The 16,172-nt window shown below is 41.6% G+C and overlaps 1 protein-coding gene across 9 annotated transcripts in view; it reads right to left on the bottom strand.

Annotated features, from left to right (window-relative positions):
• Positions 1-1,024: 1,024 nt before the first annotated feature.
• LOC146386501 (semaphorin-3F-like) overlaps positions 1,025-16,172 on the bottom strand; it is a 61,698-nt gene continuing 46,550 nt past the window's right edge. For 2 of the 9 annotated variants that reach the window (XM_084927598.1, XM_084927595.1), the window contains 12 exons: positions 15,884-16,003; positions 15,489-15,628; positions 14,383-14,497; positions 9,445-9,514; positions 9,199-9,343; positions 8,748-8,970; positions 7,597-7,685; positions 7,429-7,470; positions 6,630-6,787; positions 6,189-6,256; positions 5,802-5,950; positions 1,025-3,912 (listed from right to left, as the gene is read on the bottom strand). In XM_084927598.1, the coding sequence (XP_084783724.1) occupies positions 3,460-3,912; positions 5,802-5,950; positions 6,189-6,256; positions 6,630-6,787; positions 7,429-7,470; positions 7,597-7,685; positions 8,748-8,970; positions 9,199-9,343; positions 9,445-9,514; positions 14,383-14,497; positions 15,489-15,628; positions 15,884-16,003 (1,772 nt within the window). In that variant the 3' untranslated portion in view covers positions 1,025-3,459. Of the gene's footprint in view, positions 3,913-5,801; positions 5,951-6,188; positions 6,282-6,629; positions 6,788-7,428; positions 7,471-7,596; positions 7,686-8,747; positions 8,971-9,198; positions 9,344-9,444; positions 9,515-14,382; positions 14,498-15,488; positions 15,629-15,883; positions 16,004-16,172 lie in introns of all 9 variants that reach the window. The other 7 variants (XM_084927599.1, XM_084927596.1, XM_084927597.1 and 4 more) reach the window with 5 other exon arrangements.

The following is a 16,172-nucleotide window of genomic DNA, read 5'->3' as shown; positions in this document are numbered from 1 at the left end:
TCCTCCACTTTCCACAATTTTAGACATGAAGCAAGATCCAAGCTGTTGTTTAGAAGAAAAATTATGATGACATCTGTAAATTTTTGTCTGTTTTCTCTTCATATTTCATATTAGTTCAGTTTACTTTTGCTTCATAGTTTTGTATTGATCCATTGAGGACTACAGCTCTAAAGAGAGAGACCCAGACCCACTCGGTCTCTGCAACCTTCTTGGATAAAGTTGGACTAAGCCTTTATCAAAGCAGGTATTTTTGTTCAGCTCTATTTAAGCTTCTTAACTCAGAGCAGTATCATAATGAGCCGCTGAATCGGCTAAATAGAAAGCAGCCATCATTAAGCTGTTCACACATCTGCTTCTTTCTACAGTGACGCATCAAAAGCGCTATTTTAAACAAACAAATTGGTGGGTTTTCTCATTTAAGTTCAGATATTATTGTTTGAAAATTCTAATTTTAGTTTACTGGTTGGTTTCAGTATTAGTTTCAGTCTTTTTACTTGTAATATGGGGGGTATTTGTTAGTGGCAGATTTAAGAAGTTCAGAAGCCATGTTACAATACAAATAGACACACTTTGTAAAGGCAGTTGACTCAGAGTCATGCAGGCTTCCTCAAGTCTCAATAAACAATTTCACCAAAGCCTCCTCGGGTAGGTTGTGTTCACAGATGTGACCAAAGCCTAAAGACCTAAAGCTATTTCTGATTTTCCTCTTTCACCAGAATAGATTACATTTTTATTTTTCCTAACTTTAATAACCTTGTTTTGGAGCGTCTGTCTTTCTCAGGAAACAAGCATTGATTATCAACCCCTTAAGGCGCTTGCAGTGTTGTTGACTGTCTAGCACTTTGTTAATGAGCCTTTAAGTACTGATTGAGCCTGGACATATTAACCGATGCGGATTAGGAACTTGCATAATCCATACTTATTAGGCCCTGAGGTACAGATGCACAGATATAAACAGAGAACAAATGTACTTCATTGCAAACTCAAACGAATTGCGTACATTTTATAGAAATGTGCATACATATCTCTTTTACAGGTACAACTTTATTCCAAGGATCCAGAGGGTTCTAGGCAGAACATGGAAAACATTCAGCATCAAGCGAATCACAATGAAGGGGGGGAGCATTCCATTCTTATAAAATATAGAGCTTTAATTTATTAGTCAGCAACAACAATGGAAAGGGAGGATAAGAGTAATTTACACAAGTCATTACAATAACATCACCTTTGTGCATTTTCTTTTTCTGTTTTTGTTTTGCTTATTTTTTTTTTTCATAAAGTCTGGATGATGCAGAAAGAAAAAAAACATACAAAACAAACAAAACACTCAAAAACTAAAGACACTTTTAAAAAAACAGAAATACTCAACAAAAATGGTACAACCTTTCTTTGCATTTTTTTTCATATTTCGTCTCCTCTCGTTTAAACAAGATGATCAGGAGCTTTGATTGATTCCTGGGAATACAGACAGATCCCAAATTAAGGAGCAGATACGGATACCCATGTATGAATTATAGATGCATCTTCCCCGAGGCATCCACACTGACTTTCACACTGCCTAAAAAGAAGATATACTGGAAGCCCCTTAATGTTAAAGTAACATGAAAATAATATATTTTAAACTTGTTCCAATTTTTTTTTTTTACAGAGGAGACTCCAATAGTTTTACTTCCTGTAGATGTGCTGTATTAACGTTTTCACCAGAACTGTCTAATAGAGGCTCTGTGTAATTAATATGATGCTTTCTTTCTATTCCCATTTAAATGACTCTCACACATATATCCTATCCAAACTTATGAGCAACATAATTTTACTTTACATTTTGACAAGATCTATAACGATGTCAATAAAAAGATGTATCGTGCTTTTTACAGGGAATATCTGAAATGACGGCATCTTTAAAGCATTTATTTTCCCCATTTTGCTGTAGTTAAGTTGGTCAGACTGCACTGTACACCCACAGAGATGAAAATAAAACAGAAGAAAAAAATCCAAAACAACCACACACTATCGTATTATCTCAGAATTACAGTACAAATACAGGTTCATGCACACAATGAAAGCCAGCTTCCCAATATTCAATATTTTGGTTAGTGTCACAACATTGTTACAATGCTCTGTTGTGTATACGGGCTATTACTTTTTTTTTCCACACATGAATGTCAAAGAGAAAAAAAAAAGAAAAAGATGTCTTGTGTGCCAAGAACTGCTAACAACTGCTGCCTGATCCGGGCACTTTCCTCTAAATGCACTGCAATTGTTTCTTCCACAATTGTGCCGTGCCCGAGTGTGCTTGTTGCATATGGCCCCAGCCAATGTCCCCTGAAATGTAAAAGAATAATGCCCAATGTGCAAAATCCTCAACCCCGTATTGCACCTCGGTCTCAGTTCAAAGGAGGTTTGCATCGGGAAGAAAAAGTATTTTTATTAATAGACTTGCAACATAACTGATCTGATTTTTGCCTTGTTTACTTTAAAAAAAAAACTTGGATTCATAGCCAGAAGAAACTGCAGGTTACTGAGAGTAGAGTACAGTAAGATTGTTATCACTGCTAAACAAATGGAAATCATTTTCAGCATGATCAGTGTCTCTGCTGGCGTGTAGCAGTGGTGCTGCAGATATTTTACAATCCGTCCTCCAAGGAAGAAAAAAATAGAAGAAAAAAACAAAACAAAAACAAAAAAAGGGCAAGCACAAGTTTCCTGTAAAATGACCCAGTTACAACTTTGATAATATTCGAGTAGTCTTCTGTAAGTCTGGGTTCCTATGGAGAAAATACTGTTTCTCCACAATGACCGGGACCATAAGTCAGTGGTCCCCTTGCAATATGAAGTCTCTGTCTGCGTGCAGCCACAGGGAGCGTGCATCACAGGTGTTCCTGCAGTGTCCGCATATACAAAACTCCCGGTACTTAGTCAAAGCAAGCGAAAAAAACAAAAAAACAACAGAGATCCCGTCACCTCCCGTCAGGTAGCTCAATTCCCCGTTACTCAGAGCTGCCTGTAGCTCTACCCTAACAGCTCAAGAGCCTCATAACACGTTTCAAAGAGTTGCCAAAGTCATACGATGCTGGCAGATGAGTTTTGTAATGACAGTAACAGCAACAATAAAATTAACAATATCAATAATAACAATATTTGCCCCAAAGGTACCTATACACAAAGAGCATGTTTTTTTCTGTAAGTACAAAGAAATCCACAGAATGATACTATATACAACCTACAATAAATACTGTGTATCATATATCTTACTGTTTGAATGGATGTATTGGGTGTAGTGGGGTTTACTCGTAAGCCTCTTTTTTTGTCAGTTTCTCAGCTTTTTTTTTCCGGTTTGTGGATTTTTTTTTTTTTCACGCTGCTACTTTCATTGAGTCGCTCCCAGTTTTCATGGGGTGGGGGAGGGTTGTGTTTGGGGGTGGGATTGAGGGGGGTGCTTCAGACACAAAGTCGGGCTCCTCATGTCTCTACTCCCTGCTGCTCCCTTTCCTCCTCCCCGTCCCTGTGATGTCGGCGGTTGCGGGGCTTCTTCTGCTCCTTGAGCTCTTTCAGGTCTTTGGCCTTAAGGGGGCCCAGCAGCGGGTCTCCAAACTGCCAGTAGTCCTGGCAGTACTGATTAATCAGGCTCATCTCTGGCTGGCTCAGGATGGTCAGCAGGTCCTTGTACTGGCCTGCGCTGGGGGTCCACTGCGTGCTGCTGGAGTGGAAAGAAGATGCCATCAAACCTGCACCGCCCTCCACCAGTGCACTGTTGACAGCCCGGCTTGACAACACCACCAACTGCAGCTTGATCAGCGTGTGTTTGAAATTCTTTTCTGTGGCCGTGCATTGGTACAAGCCAGAGTCAGAGGGCTGCAGAGATCGCACGAGCAGACCTTGTTCTGTCTTCAAAATCCGACCATCTGAGCGCATCTGCAAAGGAAGGATTACAGTCCATTAGCAAAAGTAGTGCGATAACCTGTGCAAAGATACATGTGTATTTACTTGGTTCACAAAAATAGTGCTACATATATCTTAATGAGGTTTTGTTTATGTAGCATGTTTAAGTAGATGTAACCAACATCATCTAGATTGTGTCATTTGTAGTCATCATTCTTTTGTTTCATTAATAACTGTAGCTTAATTTTTTTCCCCCATTGTGTTACTTACATGTCTAATTGTCTAATTTGTAGGAGTAGCGACATGGCCAAGTGCCAAACATGCAGTTCCTCTAGTGGCCACTTGAGGTTGTCTACAAAAGTGAGTCACCTTTAGACCTTAGCTTTTTTTTTTTTTTTAATTTTTAAATAAATGAAATTAAAATTCTTTGAAAATTTAAAGTTTTGCATCATCTGGGTCTTTTCAGTAACTGTCTGCCAGGCTTCACCTCGGTTACTTCAAGTCACTAAACCAGATCTTTTGAGTGTATCTGTGGTGTTGATGTCCTTTGAAACAATTTTTCTTACAATTAAAAAATAAGTCTATGCGCTGGCTTTGGAGGGCAAAACTCTTGTTTTATGTTTGTTTGTTACTTAGCAAAATCAATACACTAAGTTTTCTAATAAAGCCTGCTAGCCTTAGCTGATAACAATAATCACAGAGGCCAAAATTAGAAAGGCTTCAAAACAGCAGTCAACAAACCAATGGGAGACAGTAGGTATGTTCATATCAGTATATCGAACAATTTGATCTCCATCTATTGCTCCAAACATCTGCGACTGCTGGAGGTAGTGCTATTAATGTGCTAGTTTTAGGTTTTAAGATAATCAGCAGAAATGAAGACGCTTAAATTTGAAAGCATGTTATAGTGTCACATAATAACAGCAAACTCATCTTCCTGGGACTAATAAGTATAAAATTGAGTATTTGATACTCTCAGCATAACTAAATATAGGCTTTTATCAAATATTAATAGAAACAGGTCTTATCCTTTAAAATGTAACAGGTGGAAACGATCCATTATGATATGCTGAGTCTATCATGTACAACAGACATGATATCTTATTGATTTAATTGCGTTATTAATTGCATTTCTCCCTTTTGCACTTCAGGCTGAATGTGTGAAGCTGATCCTATTTATTTGTTCCAGCATTTGATCTGAGCTTCACTGTTTGTATTTTTATATCAGGTGTCTTCACCATTAATCCTGGTCATGAGGTAAAAAGGAAACAAAGCCAGCAAAAATTGTGAATGAACTGTAACTACATCTGTATGTGTATCTACATATAGAAATCTGATTGGATGAGGGGAGCTTTGTTTCTTTTCTTTTTTTTTTTTGCTCACCAGCAGCAAAGACTGCTCTGCTTTTGGGAACAGACACCATCCAACAGAATAGTCAATAAAAGAGAGGCAGCAACATTACATAGCTTCACAATAAAACTTTAACTAGATCCTGAGGGTTGTATATCACAACAGAGAGCTTTTTTTCCACAGCTCCCCTTTATGTGTCCTTCCCTCCGTGCCTCAGGACAGCTGGAGGCCTGTGCAAGAAATCAGGCATCGTTCAATCACAGCCCAAAACACTTAATCACGTTAACAGATAATCAAGAGGAAATTACACTAGAGTTATTTTTCAAATGTGTCACACTGCACATAAATCTCTCCTCTTCTCCACAACAACATAGTGAAGAAATTAAACATTGTGGTGAGCATATCGAAAAGGAAATCTGTGGAACTGCTCATGTGTTACCAATGAAGGGAAATCCAAGCAAATTCAGTGCTTCAGGAAGTCTATGTGACATTAAAAATGGATAATTATGTATTTGAGTGAGCTACCCTGTAATATAATCTACATGTATAACAAGAAAAATTGAGAAACACACTGTTAGGCCGCTCACTTCTTTCCTGCGGTCACTGTTATCCCTCTGCACGTGCCATTTGATGAGAGCGTGTGGAGAGCGGGCCTGACACTCCAGGAAGGTACTGCTCCCCTCCACCCCATACTGCACCATCTCCAAAGTGTTCTTACTGGCTGCAGGGCACAGAGAGAGATTTCCATGGCAACCAAAACACTCATTACCATGAGCTCCGTAGAACCAAAATCTCAGTTGTGGCAAATTAGAAAAAAAAAAATCCTGCCTTTGTAATTACTTTAACAGGTGCCGGGATACAGTTATACAGTTAGCAGCAAAAATGAGCCAAAATGTCAACTGTCTAAATTTATTAATAAGGTAACAGCAACCCAGGAGGCACAGGAACACATGTCTTACCCTTGGAATTGAAGCCTCTGCACTGGCGGATGGGGTTCCCGTACTTGACATCCTGCCTCCGGCTACGTCTAAATGGGTCAGACCAGTATTGCCAAATAAGGAGAGAAAAACATCATAAAGCAACTGCAAGCCATTCAAAGCTGTTTGACAATACAGAAATGCAGTAAGGTACTCAATGCACATTGAAATTACCACAAACCATCGTCATGTTAACATCTTTAACATCTGTGTTGTGTGTTTTTACTTGTTAAAAGAAGATGATTTATTAGTGTCATCAGCCACAAAGACCAGGACATGAACACAACTGATTAGGAATGCCACTGAAACAGCCATTCAGCCATCCAGGCAATCTCAACTGAGCGTCACTCAACACGCACGTTAGGTCAGTCAGTTAGTTATGAAGTTAGCGTAGCTCATGCTAACAGCGCTGTTGGTGCTTACCTTTTCTGTGAGGCGGAGTAACGGGAGCAGGACTTGCCATCCCAGGCGCAGTAAGGATCTCTGGCCAGACAGCAGTCAGCGCAGGCCTCGCCGTACATGTCACAGCGATGCAGAGCCAACTGGGTCAGCCCTACTGCAGATGACACATACAGCTGTTGCTGTTGAAAGAAAGAGGGCAAGAGAGGTATTTAGACTTTTATAGGAGAACTGCAAATCACACACATCAGGTATGTTTTTTAAAAAGTGCTCTATATTTAGAAAACTACACCTCAATGTAAATGCTGCTGAAATTCCAACATTAAAGCATAAGAATAATTTGTGTGACAGCGTTTATTTTCTTTCACATAAAGACCTAAACCCAGCTGGATGTGATGAGCATCCATCCCACACTAAAACAGCAGCAGTCCCTGGATCATCGGGGGCAACACTGAGCTCATCTCTATCAGGTTGCCATCATAATTTTATGATCAGCTGTTGACATTCATCAGTCTGGCAGGCTTTGTGTAACCCTAACTCCATCTGCAGACTCGTGTCATAACGTGCAGAAGAGGCCAAGTATCTGAATCATTTTGAAAGAAAATACGGAGCTTTTAATGTCTTTTCCATCTTTTCTTTCTTCATTGTCTCCCAGACTTTTCTATGAATTATGAGGGAGGGGGGAAAAAATAACGGGACTACAGCTGTAGACATGTAGCTTGTGACCTTTTTCGAATCACATCATTAATTTCTTTGGAGGGCGGGTTCCTTTTCTCCTGTGTGAGCAAAGGTTAGATAAATCAGTTAGTGCAGACAGGCTTACCCTTTTGGACGAGATCTTCATTGTAGTTATAGGAGTGGGGACCTTGATGTAGAAAATGAGAATGGGGAGCACAGTGTGTTACAGTCAATTTAAGCACAACAGACACACATAGCAAAACAGAAATAAAAAAGGAGGGTGACAGAGAGAGAGAGAGCAATCAAAGCTGACCTTGAACACCTCGACTTCCTCCAGGACCAGCTCCTCTGTCTGAAGGTCATCTCTAGGCAGCACAATGACTTTCTGTACCGTTCCCTTGTCTGTGGACCACAACACACACACGTCAGTTACACACCGACATCCTCACACCCCCGCTGCTTGTCAACGGGCCCTTGGATTTCCATTTTATTTTCTCAGCAACCTTTAACAGGAGATAATCCTCATATCAACAGGCTGCACTGTACTCTGTGTTTCTGTCACACGGCTCTCTTTGGTTCCCTCAGTGACACGAAGCTCTGTTCTCCTTGGAATACTGACTGCTGCCGCCATGACAAACCTTTCCCGTCATTCTTGCCTTGACCTATTCATTTGGATGCCGTGAGATGTTCTACAAAGAGTTCCTGTGAGAGGGGACACCTGAGATTTATTATGACTTCTGCTCTAGCCCCGGTGCAGGACTGAAAGGCTGCCTCTGACAGCAGCTGAAAGGACACACATTCCTCCAAAGTGGCTGCCGTCACACGCAGGCCCATTAGTCTCTTCCTCATAATGCACAGACGCACAAAGAAACCGGTTAGGAGGTGTTGCACACGACATGTAAAGGCAGCATACTGAGCTGTGGCGGCTGTCACACAGGGGCCTTATTAAAGGCTCACAGACAAATCTCTCTGACACCAGTGGGCAAGATTAAGGTGATGCGTATGCTCACTGTACTCCTCCTTCCTCCCTACTTTCTGTTTCTCCGCTTTACTCCCCCCCCACCCCCCTCACCCCTGCTGATGATCCACCCCCGCCCTCCAGGTACAAATCTCCTGTTGTTTACTCCATGAGAAGACAGCGAGGTAAAAACCCTTTGATTGGTTAAAGTTCCACTCAAGCACAAAAGGGGAAGAATGCTTTTCTCCTAATGATAAATGATTGCAGGGGAGCCAAGCCCTCCACTTACATGAGATTTATTTCCAGGGGGCTGGGGCATTCTGTTCTCCATTATTCAGTGTCCCACTGACACTGTCAGTCACCATTCCCCGACTCTAATCAAAGGGGTCGCGGGTTCAGACTGACTTCATTTATACACATTCGTTACAAATGACCCACAAATGGAGAGCTGGCTCCACGGATCATTTCTAACACATAAAGTTATTGCACTTTTAGAAAGCACTCACCAGTTCCTAAGAAGAGCACTTCATAGTTGCCGTCTGCAGCTGCCACCTGGTCCACTGTAATAGTGGTGAACTCATAGTCCACGTTGGTCCGAACCACCAGGGGGCGCTTGTGCACTGGGTACACTGCGTTGTGCATGGCAGGGTGATTCCTCATAAAGTTAATCACTTCATCTGGATAGTCCTTAGTGGACTTCATGTTGGGGGTGAACGTACCTCCGGGGCACTGGAAGGGAAACATTAACATTCTCTGCATGAGTACCACAAGCCGAAAAAACTGATGTGAATAAATAAAAAAATGCCTGGTGAAGAGCCTGTCCTGCAGTAATATTTTAAGTTTGCTTATGCTGATGCTTGCATCTAACTCGAGCGGTTTCTTAAGTTAGATAGAAGGCCCTGTTATGCCAGCTTGCCATGGGATTTATGTCCAGGGTCAGCGAGAGGTGAAGCTTACCGTGCCAGGTCGAGGGTAAGGTATCTTCCCGGTGTAGGCCACCCACTGGTAATTAGGTCCCTCCTTGTGGGCAAAGGGGCCATTGAAGACCATCCGGATGTCAGCCATAGAGTACACACAAACTGCTGAGCCTTTGAACACGGAGCTGTGGAGGAAACACAAAGTGAGCCAAAGACAAAAATAAAAGGGTAACTTAAAAAAGAAGCAGGAACAGAGCCTGCTCAGGATCTGGTGTGGTGCACTAACCCAGAGACAGAGAAGACTCCATATATGACAGGATTTTTTATATCCTGTGTTGGTCGTATGTAAACATCTCCTGTGATGGAAAAAGAGAGAAATCAGGTCAGTGCAAAGCGCAAGCACTCTTCTTTACTAATATTTACAGTTGTTTCAGTGAGTCCAATCACTCTCAGCTAGTGGGGGGGGGGGGGGGGGGGGGGGGGGGGGCGACGCCTCCCCGGAAGAACCGATCCCCAAAAAAGATGAACTTTCAAGCAAACAGTACATGCTACAGGATTTGAAACCAACCAGCTTGTGTTAAAAAAATACACAACTGCATTTTTAGGTCTTAAGCATGGCTATAATAGTTGATATTAAGACATCTATAAAATCCATGTTAGTAGTGCACATGATGTGTTATTTTTTTATTGCATAAACCTGGAAAATCTGTGCCGGTGCCTTATATTGCATGCATTTACACATCCAGCCTTTACGTAATCAAATAAAATGACACACAGGAAATGAATCTACTGTAGTATTTACAAAACTGCGGGAGCTTTTTACAGCTTCAAAGAACTTTAGCAACCACAATATTATAACCTATCACCTAATCATCCCATATGAAGCAATCCAAGCCCCAAACAGGCATTTAAAGTCGAGCTGTGAAAGCAAACAGTCTGGATATCTACAGTCTAGACTGGAGGATTGCTAAACCCCGAGAGATTTCCCAGTAAAATTTATACACGGTTTTCTATCCTTTTCCAGCATCCATAGCTCACGTCTTCCAATTTTAGAGAAAGGAAATATCTCTTCTCTCCCAAAGGAGAACTGCATCATACAGTATGCGTTCAGGCCAGTTTTAGAGGTATTTAAATCATAGATGCTCACCTCCAGGCCTCTGACAGCAACAAATAGGAAGTAAATGCATGATTAGTGATGAGTCTCTCTGCTCTTTAGTACCTGGCCTAAATAACAGTCCCAGGAGGCATATTCAGTCTACAATAGCAAATGGCCTTCAGTTTGAAAAAGAGAATGCACTCCCAACCTAGCTGAAAACGACCAGGAGTAAAACTGAGAAAATCTTCAAATATGGCTGTTAGAGCTTGCAACGTGGGAGAATAAGGGTGAACTATAGAAGAAGCTATACCAGTCAAGATTTATGCACTCTCAGTTCCATATAGACCAGCATGAGAAATTAGCTGTCAGACTGTTATGTAGATAGAATGATACATGGGTGAGATAAGTTATCTTTGAATCTGAACTGCAGGGTTTTGGGCTTGTCCACATTAGCGCGGCTGTACAGTCTTCCTCTGGGGACTGCGTGCAGCTGTGAACTCATCTCAGGAGGAAAAGGATACAGCTCAAAGATAGCGGGCACTTTGCCCTTCTTTTTGAGTGGCTACCAGTTTCACACCCATCCACACACCCGCATCACCACGCCATCTTCCACAGCTGCCAGAGGCAGAGCAGGGAACGGTCACGGCTTTAGCGCGTTCACAGCACGATGGGTCGTCACGGGTGTCACACAGCAGATGATCCTTGTCATGACACCCAGCTGGTGCTGTTTTACTTTCATGCAACGAGATACAAGTGCGTGCACATGTAGACAAGACAGCACCGAGGCCAACATACAGTAGAGTTATACAGTCGCTAAAAACAGATCAAGGCTTCAGGGGAGAAAAGCTACGTGATTTCCAATAAAAGCTAGTCTGACAGGACAGGGATGAGTTTGCTCCAGGGAATGTAGCATGTTAATAACAACTAGGAAAGGATCCACATACCACAAGCAGCTCTTTTTATTTTCATTTGGCAATAATATCTCAGCCATCACGCATCCAATTTTATTTAAAAAAGAAACAAAACAAAAGAAAAGGTTTTCTGTTTGAGTGAACAATTACTATTCTTCTCTAGCATATCTCACTCCTTCACTCGTTTCCTCTTGCTCTCTGGCTTTTCTTCTCCCTACCTATTGATAAGAAATGCGTTTTAAAGCATTGCCTGTATAAAACATAGAAGCTTTATAATGGTTAACACTATTTTAGATAATTGTGGGTCATTTAGGTACAAGCTGAAAGACAGAGCAAAGAAAATGTTACATGTTTCAACTGCAAAAACTCCCAAGGTCTCAGACGTGATTTGCCAAAACGTTCTACATCAAAGACAACAGCTGCTCTGGATGTTTGAAAAACTCCTCAGTAAATGGAACGGTACTTACGCGGGGTAATAATAAGTTATACATTCATATTTTAAAGACTCTTAGAGAATGGCAGGGTTAAGAGTCTCCTCACTCAAGGATATCTAGCTGAACTGAGAACGTGTCCCGGCTTGAAACCATTTTCAGATGCGCAGTTACAGTACTGCTTTTATTCGACACGATAGTGGATGTTTGTGCAAACTTTGGAAAAAGACTTTTGGCCCAATACGATTTCATGTCACACAAGAGGTAGCCTCAACATAGGTAAATAAACAACACACTGCACAAAAAAGACATTGTTTAGATGTTTATGTTGTAGTCACAAACTTGTCTGGAAGACATTAATAATACAGTCCAGCAGTCATAAATAAAATCTGGATCTGACAAAATGTTAACAGGGACTGAATGAACTGTGGGTTTTTTTTCTTCTTTCTTGCAGATGTTTGTAGGAGTCTTTCATCTGAGTTTATTACATAACTGCAACTGGATCTGTAGAGAAGTCATCTAACTAAAAGAGCTGTGCGGCAGAGTTTCATTTACTTGAGATTTTTAGATTTATGTTCTGAGCTCTACAATAAAAGGTGCTGGGCCTTTCTAAATGGAAACTACATGTTCTCCCTGTGCCTGCAGGAGTTATCTCCTGGTACTCCAGCTTCCTCTAACAGCCCAAACCTTAACTGTTGGCTGTAGGTGTGAATGTGAGCGTGAATAGGTGTCCCTCTGTGTTAGCCCTGCAACAGATGAGAGGTGTCCAGGGTCTACATGACCCATGAAAACTGAAGAAAATGGATGGGTTTAGTATTTAGTGGTTCTAGTAAGTGGATATTTGGGCAGGCTAGTTACTTTCCCTGTTGTTTTTTTAATTATTTATTTTTCACGATTATAGAAGATGCCTGTTATAGAAGTGGATGTCATATTCATTCATGAGAGTTGCACAAATGTTCTCATCTAACTTTTAGGAAGAGAACATTTTGTTGTATTTCCCAATGATCTCCATTGTGCTCAGTAGTTAAAGGCCCTCTTAACATCCTAAAATTGCCACTTTTGTCTGCAAAGACTAACTCTCCAGCTAAAGAGCTTTTCAAACATTCAAACTAGACAGTAAATGTGATGCCATTTGCATGAAAAAATTGTGTCCCATTTATTGTCTCCTCTAGGAGTCCTTGGCAGGGATGCTTGCTTTGTGTAGCCGTTCCTTCTCTCTGGGCTACTCTGGCATGCCTGTCCTTGTTCATTCACCAGCCTGTTCCATTAAACATTTACAGCCTTATTCAAGAAATATCCAAAAGATTCATCATCGGCGCCAAACACTGACAGCTCCCCGGCTCTCTCACAGAACCGCTCTACAATGCACAGTGTCTGTTTCAACACCGACTGAACTAGGTAGCGACAGAAGCCTTGTTTGTAATTGCAAAGGCAGCTCATTCCTACTTGTGATTTGTGGGGAAGAGGCTGCACAACACAAAAAGGCCACCGGGTTTTCAAGTGTCACTTTCCAAATCGTTCAGAGGTATAAAATAAATGTCAACTTTTTTTTTTTAACTGCAGTCAGGTGATGATAAAAGCAAGGACTGCAACGAAGAGAAAAAAAAAACTATCATGGCATAGCACTGTTCTTTCTTAAAATTAGTTCAAAAGCAACAGCGGGCACACAGAAAAGCTCCCTATCAGTCTTTGTCTCCATTTCCAACCAGTGGTGACAGACAGAGGACGAGTTTCCCTCAGACAGTCTAATAGTCTCACAGTCACAGACATTCCTGCTCGGTGACCCCATTCGTCCACCATCAGGCCGCCGCCTCCTCACTCACACACATGCACACAGATACACACACTTACTTTTGCTTTTTAAAAAAATCTCGAAAGTAAATGACAACTACAGTGGTGGGGTTATGGGTGTCAGTCCTATTACAATACGGTGAATGGGCCTACCATATGGTTCAAAGACTGATGTGTGTGGGTGTGTTTGCACTCTTGGCAGGTGCTGCAATAGAACCAAACCCTGCAGAGAACTATTGTCTACTCACTATTTCAGTTGCGATTGTACATGACAGAAAATGAAAATGAGCACGTCTCAAATAAATCCAGTCACGCCATTTTTTTCCTTTGCCATTCAATACCCACTGTCAGAATGATTAACTGCACAAAGAAGAGGCATGGCTTCTGTCAAAACGTCGGGTGTAACTAAAGTTGTGGGAGGATGCGTAAGTAATGCTAACCTTTTTCTTTTTTTTTTTGTTGAAAAAGTGGAATTTCTGTGTCAAAACGACTACATTTAAACACACACATTTAATTTTTACAGTGTGTAATTAGAGCAATTACAACAATTGCAACTTGATTTAATAAATCAGGTGCACTAACTATTTCAATCATGAGTTAATGACTTCCCTCATATTACTTGAAAAGTGCCAAAAGACTTACGTGAGATTTAGGAAGGTGATCCAAATATGTTTTGTTTTTTTTTACTTTTTTAAATGTGTTTTTCTGATTCACACAGCTACACTGCTGATAGAGATGCTAATCTGCAGACTAATTGCTAATAAAAAATAACTGTGAGTTAGCAGCCCCAAATGTGTAGGATGTAAACTGAAAAATAAGCAGTGAGCACCACCGCCCACAGAGAAGGCATTGCGGAGCTTGCAGCACATCTGATTGACAAGGAAGTCTATAAAACATCACCCCACCCCCACCATGTAACCTACTCATTTCCACATCAACAAAAAACAGTGGAAAGAAACACAGCACGATGCGGGTTTACAGTCCTTTGTACTCACTGAGCTCGTCGAAGTGTGTCTCCATGCCGTCGGCCCCGGGCACAGAGCAGATGAGCCTGGCCTTCAGGAAGGTGCTCCACTTGTTGACCAGACAGCAGTGACCTCCGTCGTCGTTCTATTTTTTGGGAAGGGTGGGGTGGACACAAAAATACAGTTTCTCCATCAGTTGCATCCTCATTAGCCCTCACCCCACCCCCTCCTGATTTAAAAATAAAAAAAAGCCCAGGTGGAGCCACCCACACATACATGTCTCTGATTTGCAAAGACAGGAAGCTAAGGGGGGGTGCTGATGGGGTTAGGTAAACACAGTTTCCTCCTATTTAGGCTCTCCCATCTGCGATGGACTGAAGCCAGAATCCATACCAGGATATTTCGAGAATGTGTCACACTTTGTAAGAAATTGTCTTTTTTATAGTAATTTTTTAAGGGTGGCCATAACCTTCACTCTCTTTATGCTTTCCCATTTGGGAAGTTAAAATGTTTTCATACTCTCTACCATAAATGAACCAAGTGTAGTTTTGGTGGTATGCACAGTGCGAAGAAATGCAAAGAGCATCCAGATGTGTGGCGAAGTAAGAGTGACAGGCCGGGGTCTTCATAGCCCACCGAGAGGGGGATGAGTGTTTGTCTGTCGGGTCAGCACCTGACCCCAAATAAATACAACAGTGAACAACTGAGGCGCACATTTTGTACTCCGAACCATTCTCATATTCCTGCTGTTAGGCTCACACGTGCACGCAAACTTGTAAGACAGGAACGTTTAATGTGTAAATACAACCAGCTCAGTAAGATGACACAGTGTGCAGGCCTTGTGATCCTGTGTTTTAGGACTACTAGTGACAATATCAGTGCAGAGGGAGATCCTGTGATCAGAGGTCAGAGGGCAATCTGACATACAGAGGGATCCATTGTTAGCATGAAGGTTAAAGACACATGTGGAGTCCAGCAAGTTAACAAGAGGTAAATACAAGTCCTTAGCCCATACACATTTAAAGACAGTGGGTGCTTCTCACTGGGAGACTCCAGACTTTTATTAATCACGCTGCAGTTTCTCTTTTCATCAGGATCACACCTCAGTGGAAAAATGCTCCTCAGTGTATACACACCAGGCAGATACGTCCGATACGGGACTGGGTCACAGGAGTCTGGCCCATCTCAGAGGACTTCTCTCGGAAGAAGAAATACAGCTTGTCATCATTTCTCTCGGCACTATCCGGGATGAGGTGTATGTGGACAAAAGTGGGGTCTGTGGGGAGAAGAAGTGGTGAGATGTTTATGTGGACAGTGATCTGGGGAAAACATCTGGTTTGAGATCTTTTCTAAACTTTCAGCCTTTCCTGTTTATCACTTGCTGAGGCTTTCTAAACATCTTCAGAAAACAGCAATCTTTACATTTTAGCTATATTTTATAAGCTTGTTTGGATAGCACGATAAGGAGCTGTGCACAAAAGGCCGCGATCAGAGTCTTGTGTATCATTTATAGGCTAAATAGGACTGTTACCGTTCAGCCATCTGGAGTTGTACTGATCTGTTCGCATGGCAGTCTTTGTCCCCAAAGTACGGAAAATGGCAGAGTCTGTTCCCATAAAGTCAACATAGACCCCAGCGTACAGTTCTCCATCTGAGAAAGAGAGAAAACACTTGAGTTTCGTGAGATTCCTCGACTCTGACATTATTCCAGCACCACCCTTGGCACGAACCACCAGCTTTTATTTCAAAAAGTATATTTAGAAAAATCATGACGCTCTTCAGTTTCACAACACAGAAGCTAAGCATAACAAAGTCATCAT

This window comes from Perissodus microlepis, chromosome 5 (assembly GCF_051167445.1).
Source record: "Perissodus microlepis isolate ML-2025 ecotype Zambia chromosome 5, ASM5116744v1, whole genome shotgun sequence".
In the NCBI taxonomy this organism is placed as follows: domain Eukaryota; kingdom Metazoa; phylum Chordata; class Actinopteri; order Cichliformes; family Cichlidae; genus Perissodus; species Perissodus microlepis.
The sequence above is the reverse complement of the archived record's forward strand: the minus strand, read 5'-3'. Positions and strand labels throughout refer to the sequence as shown.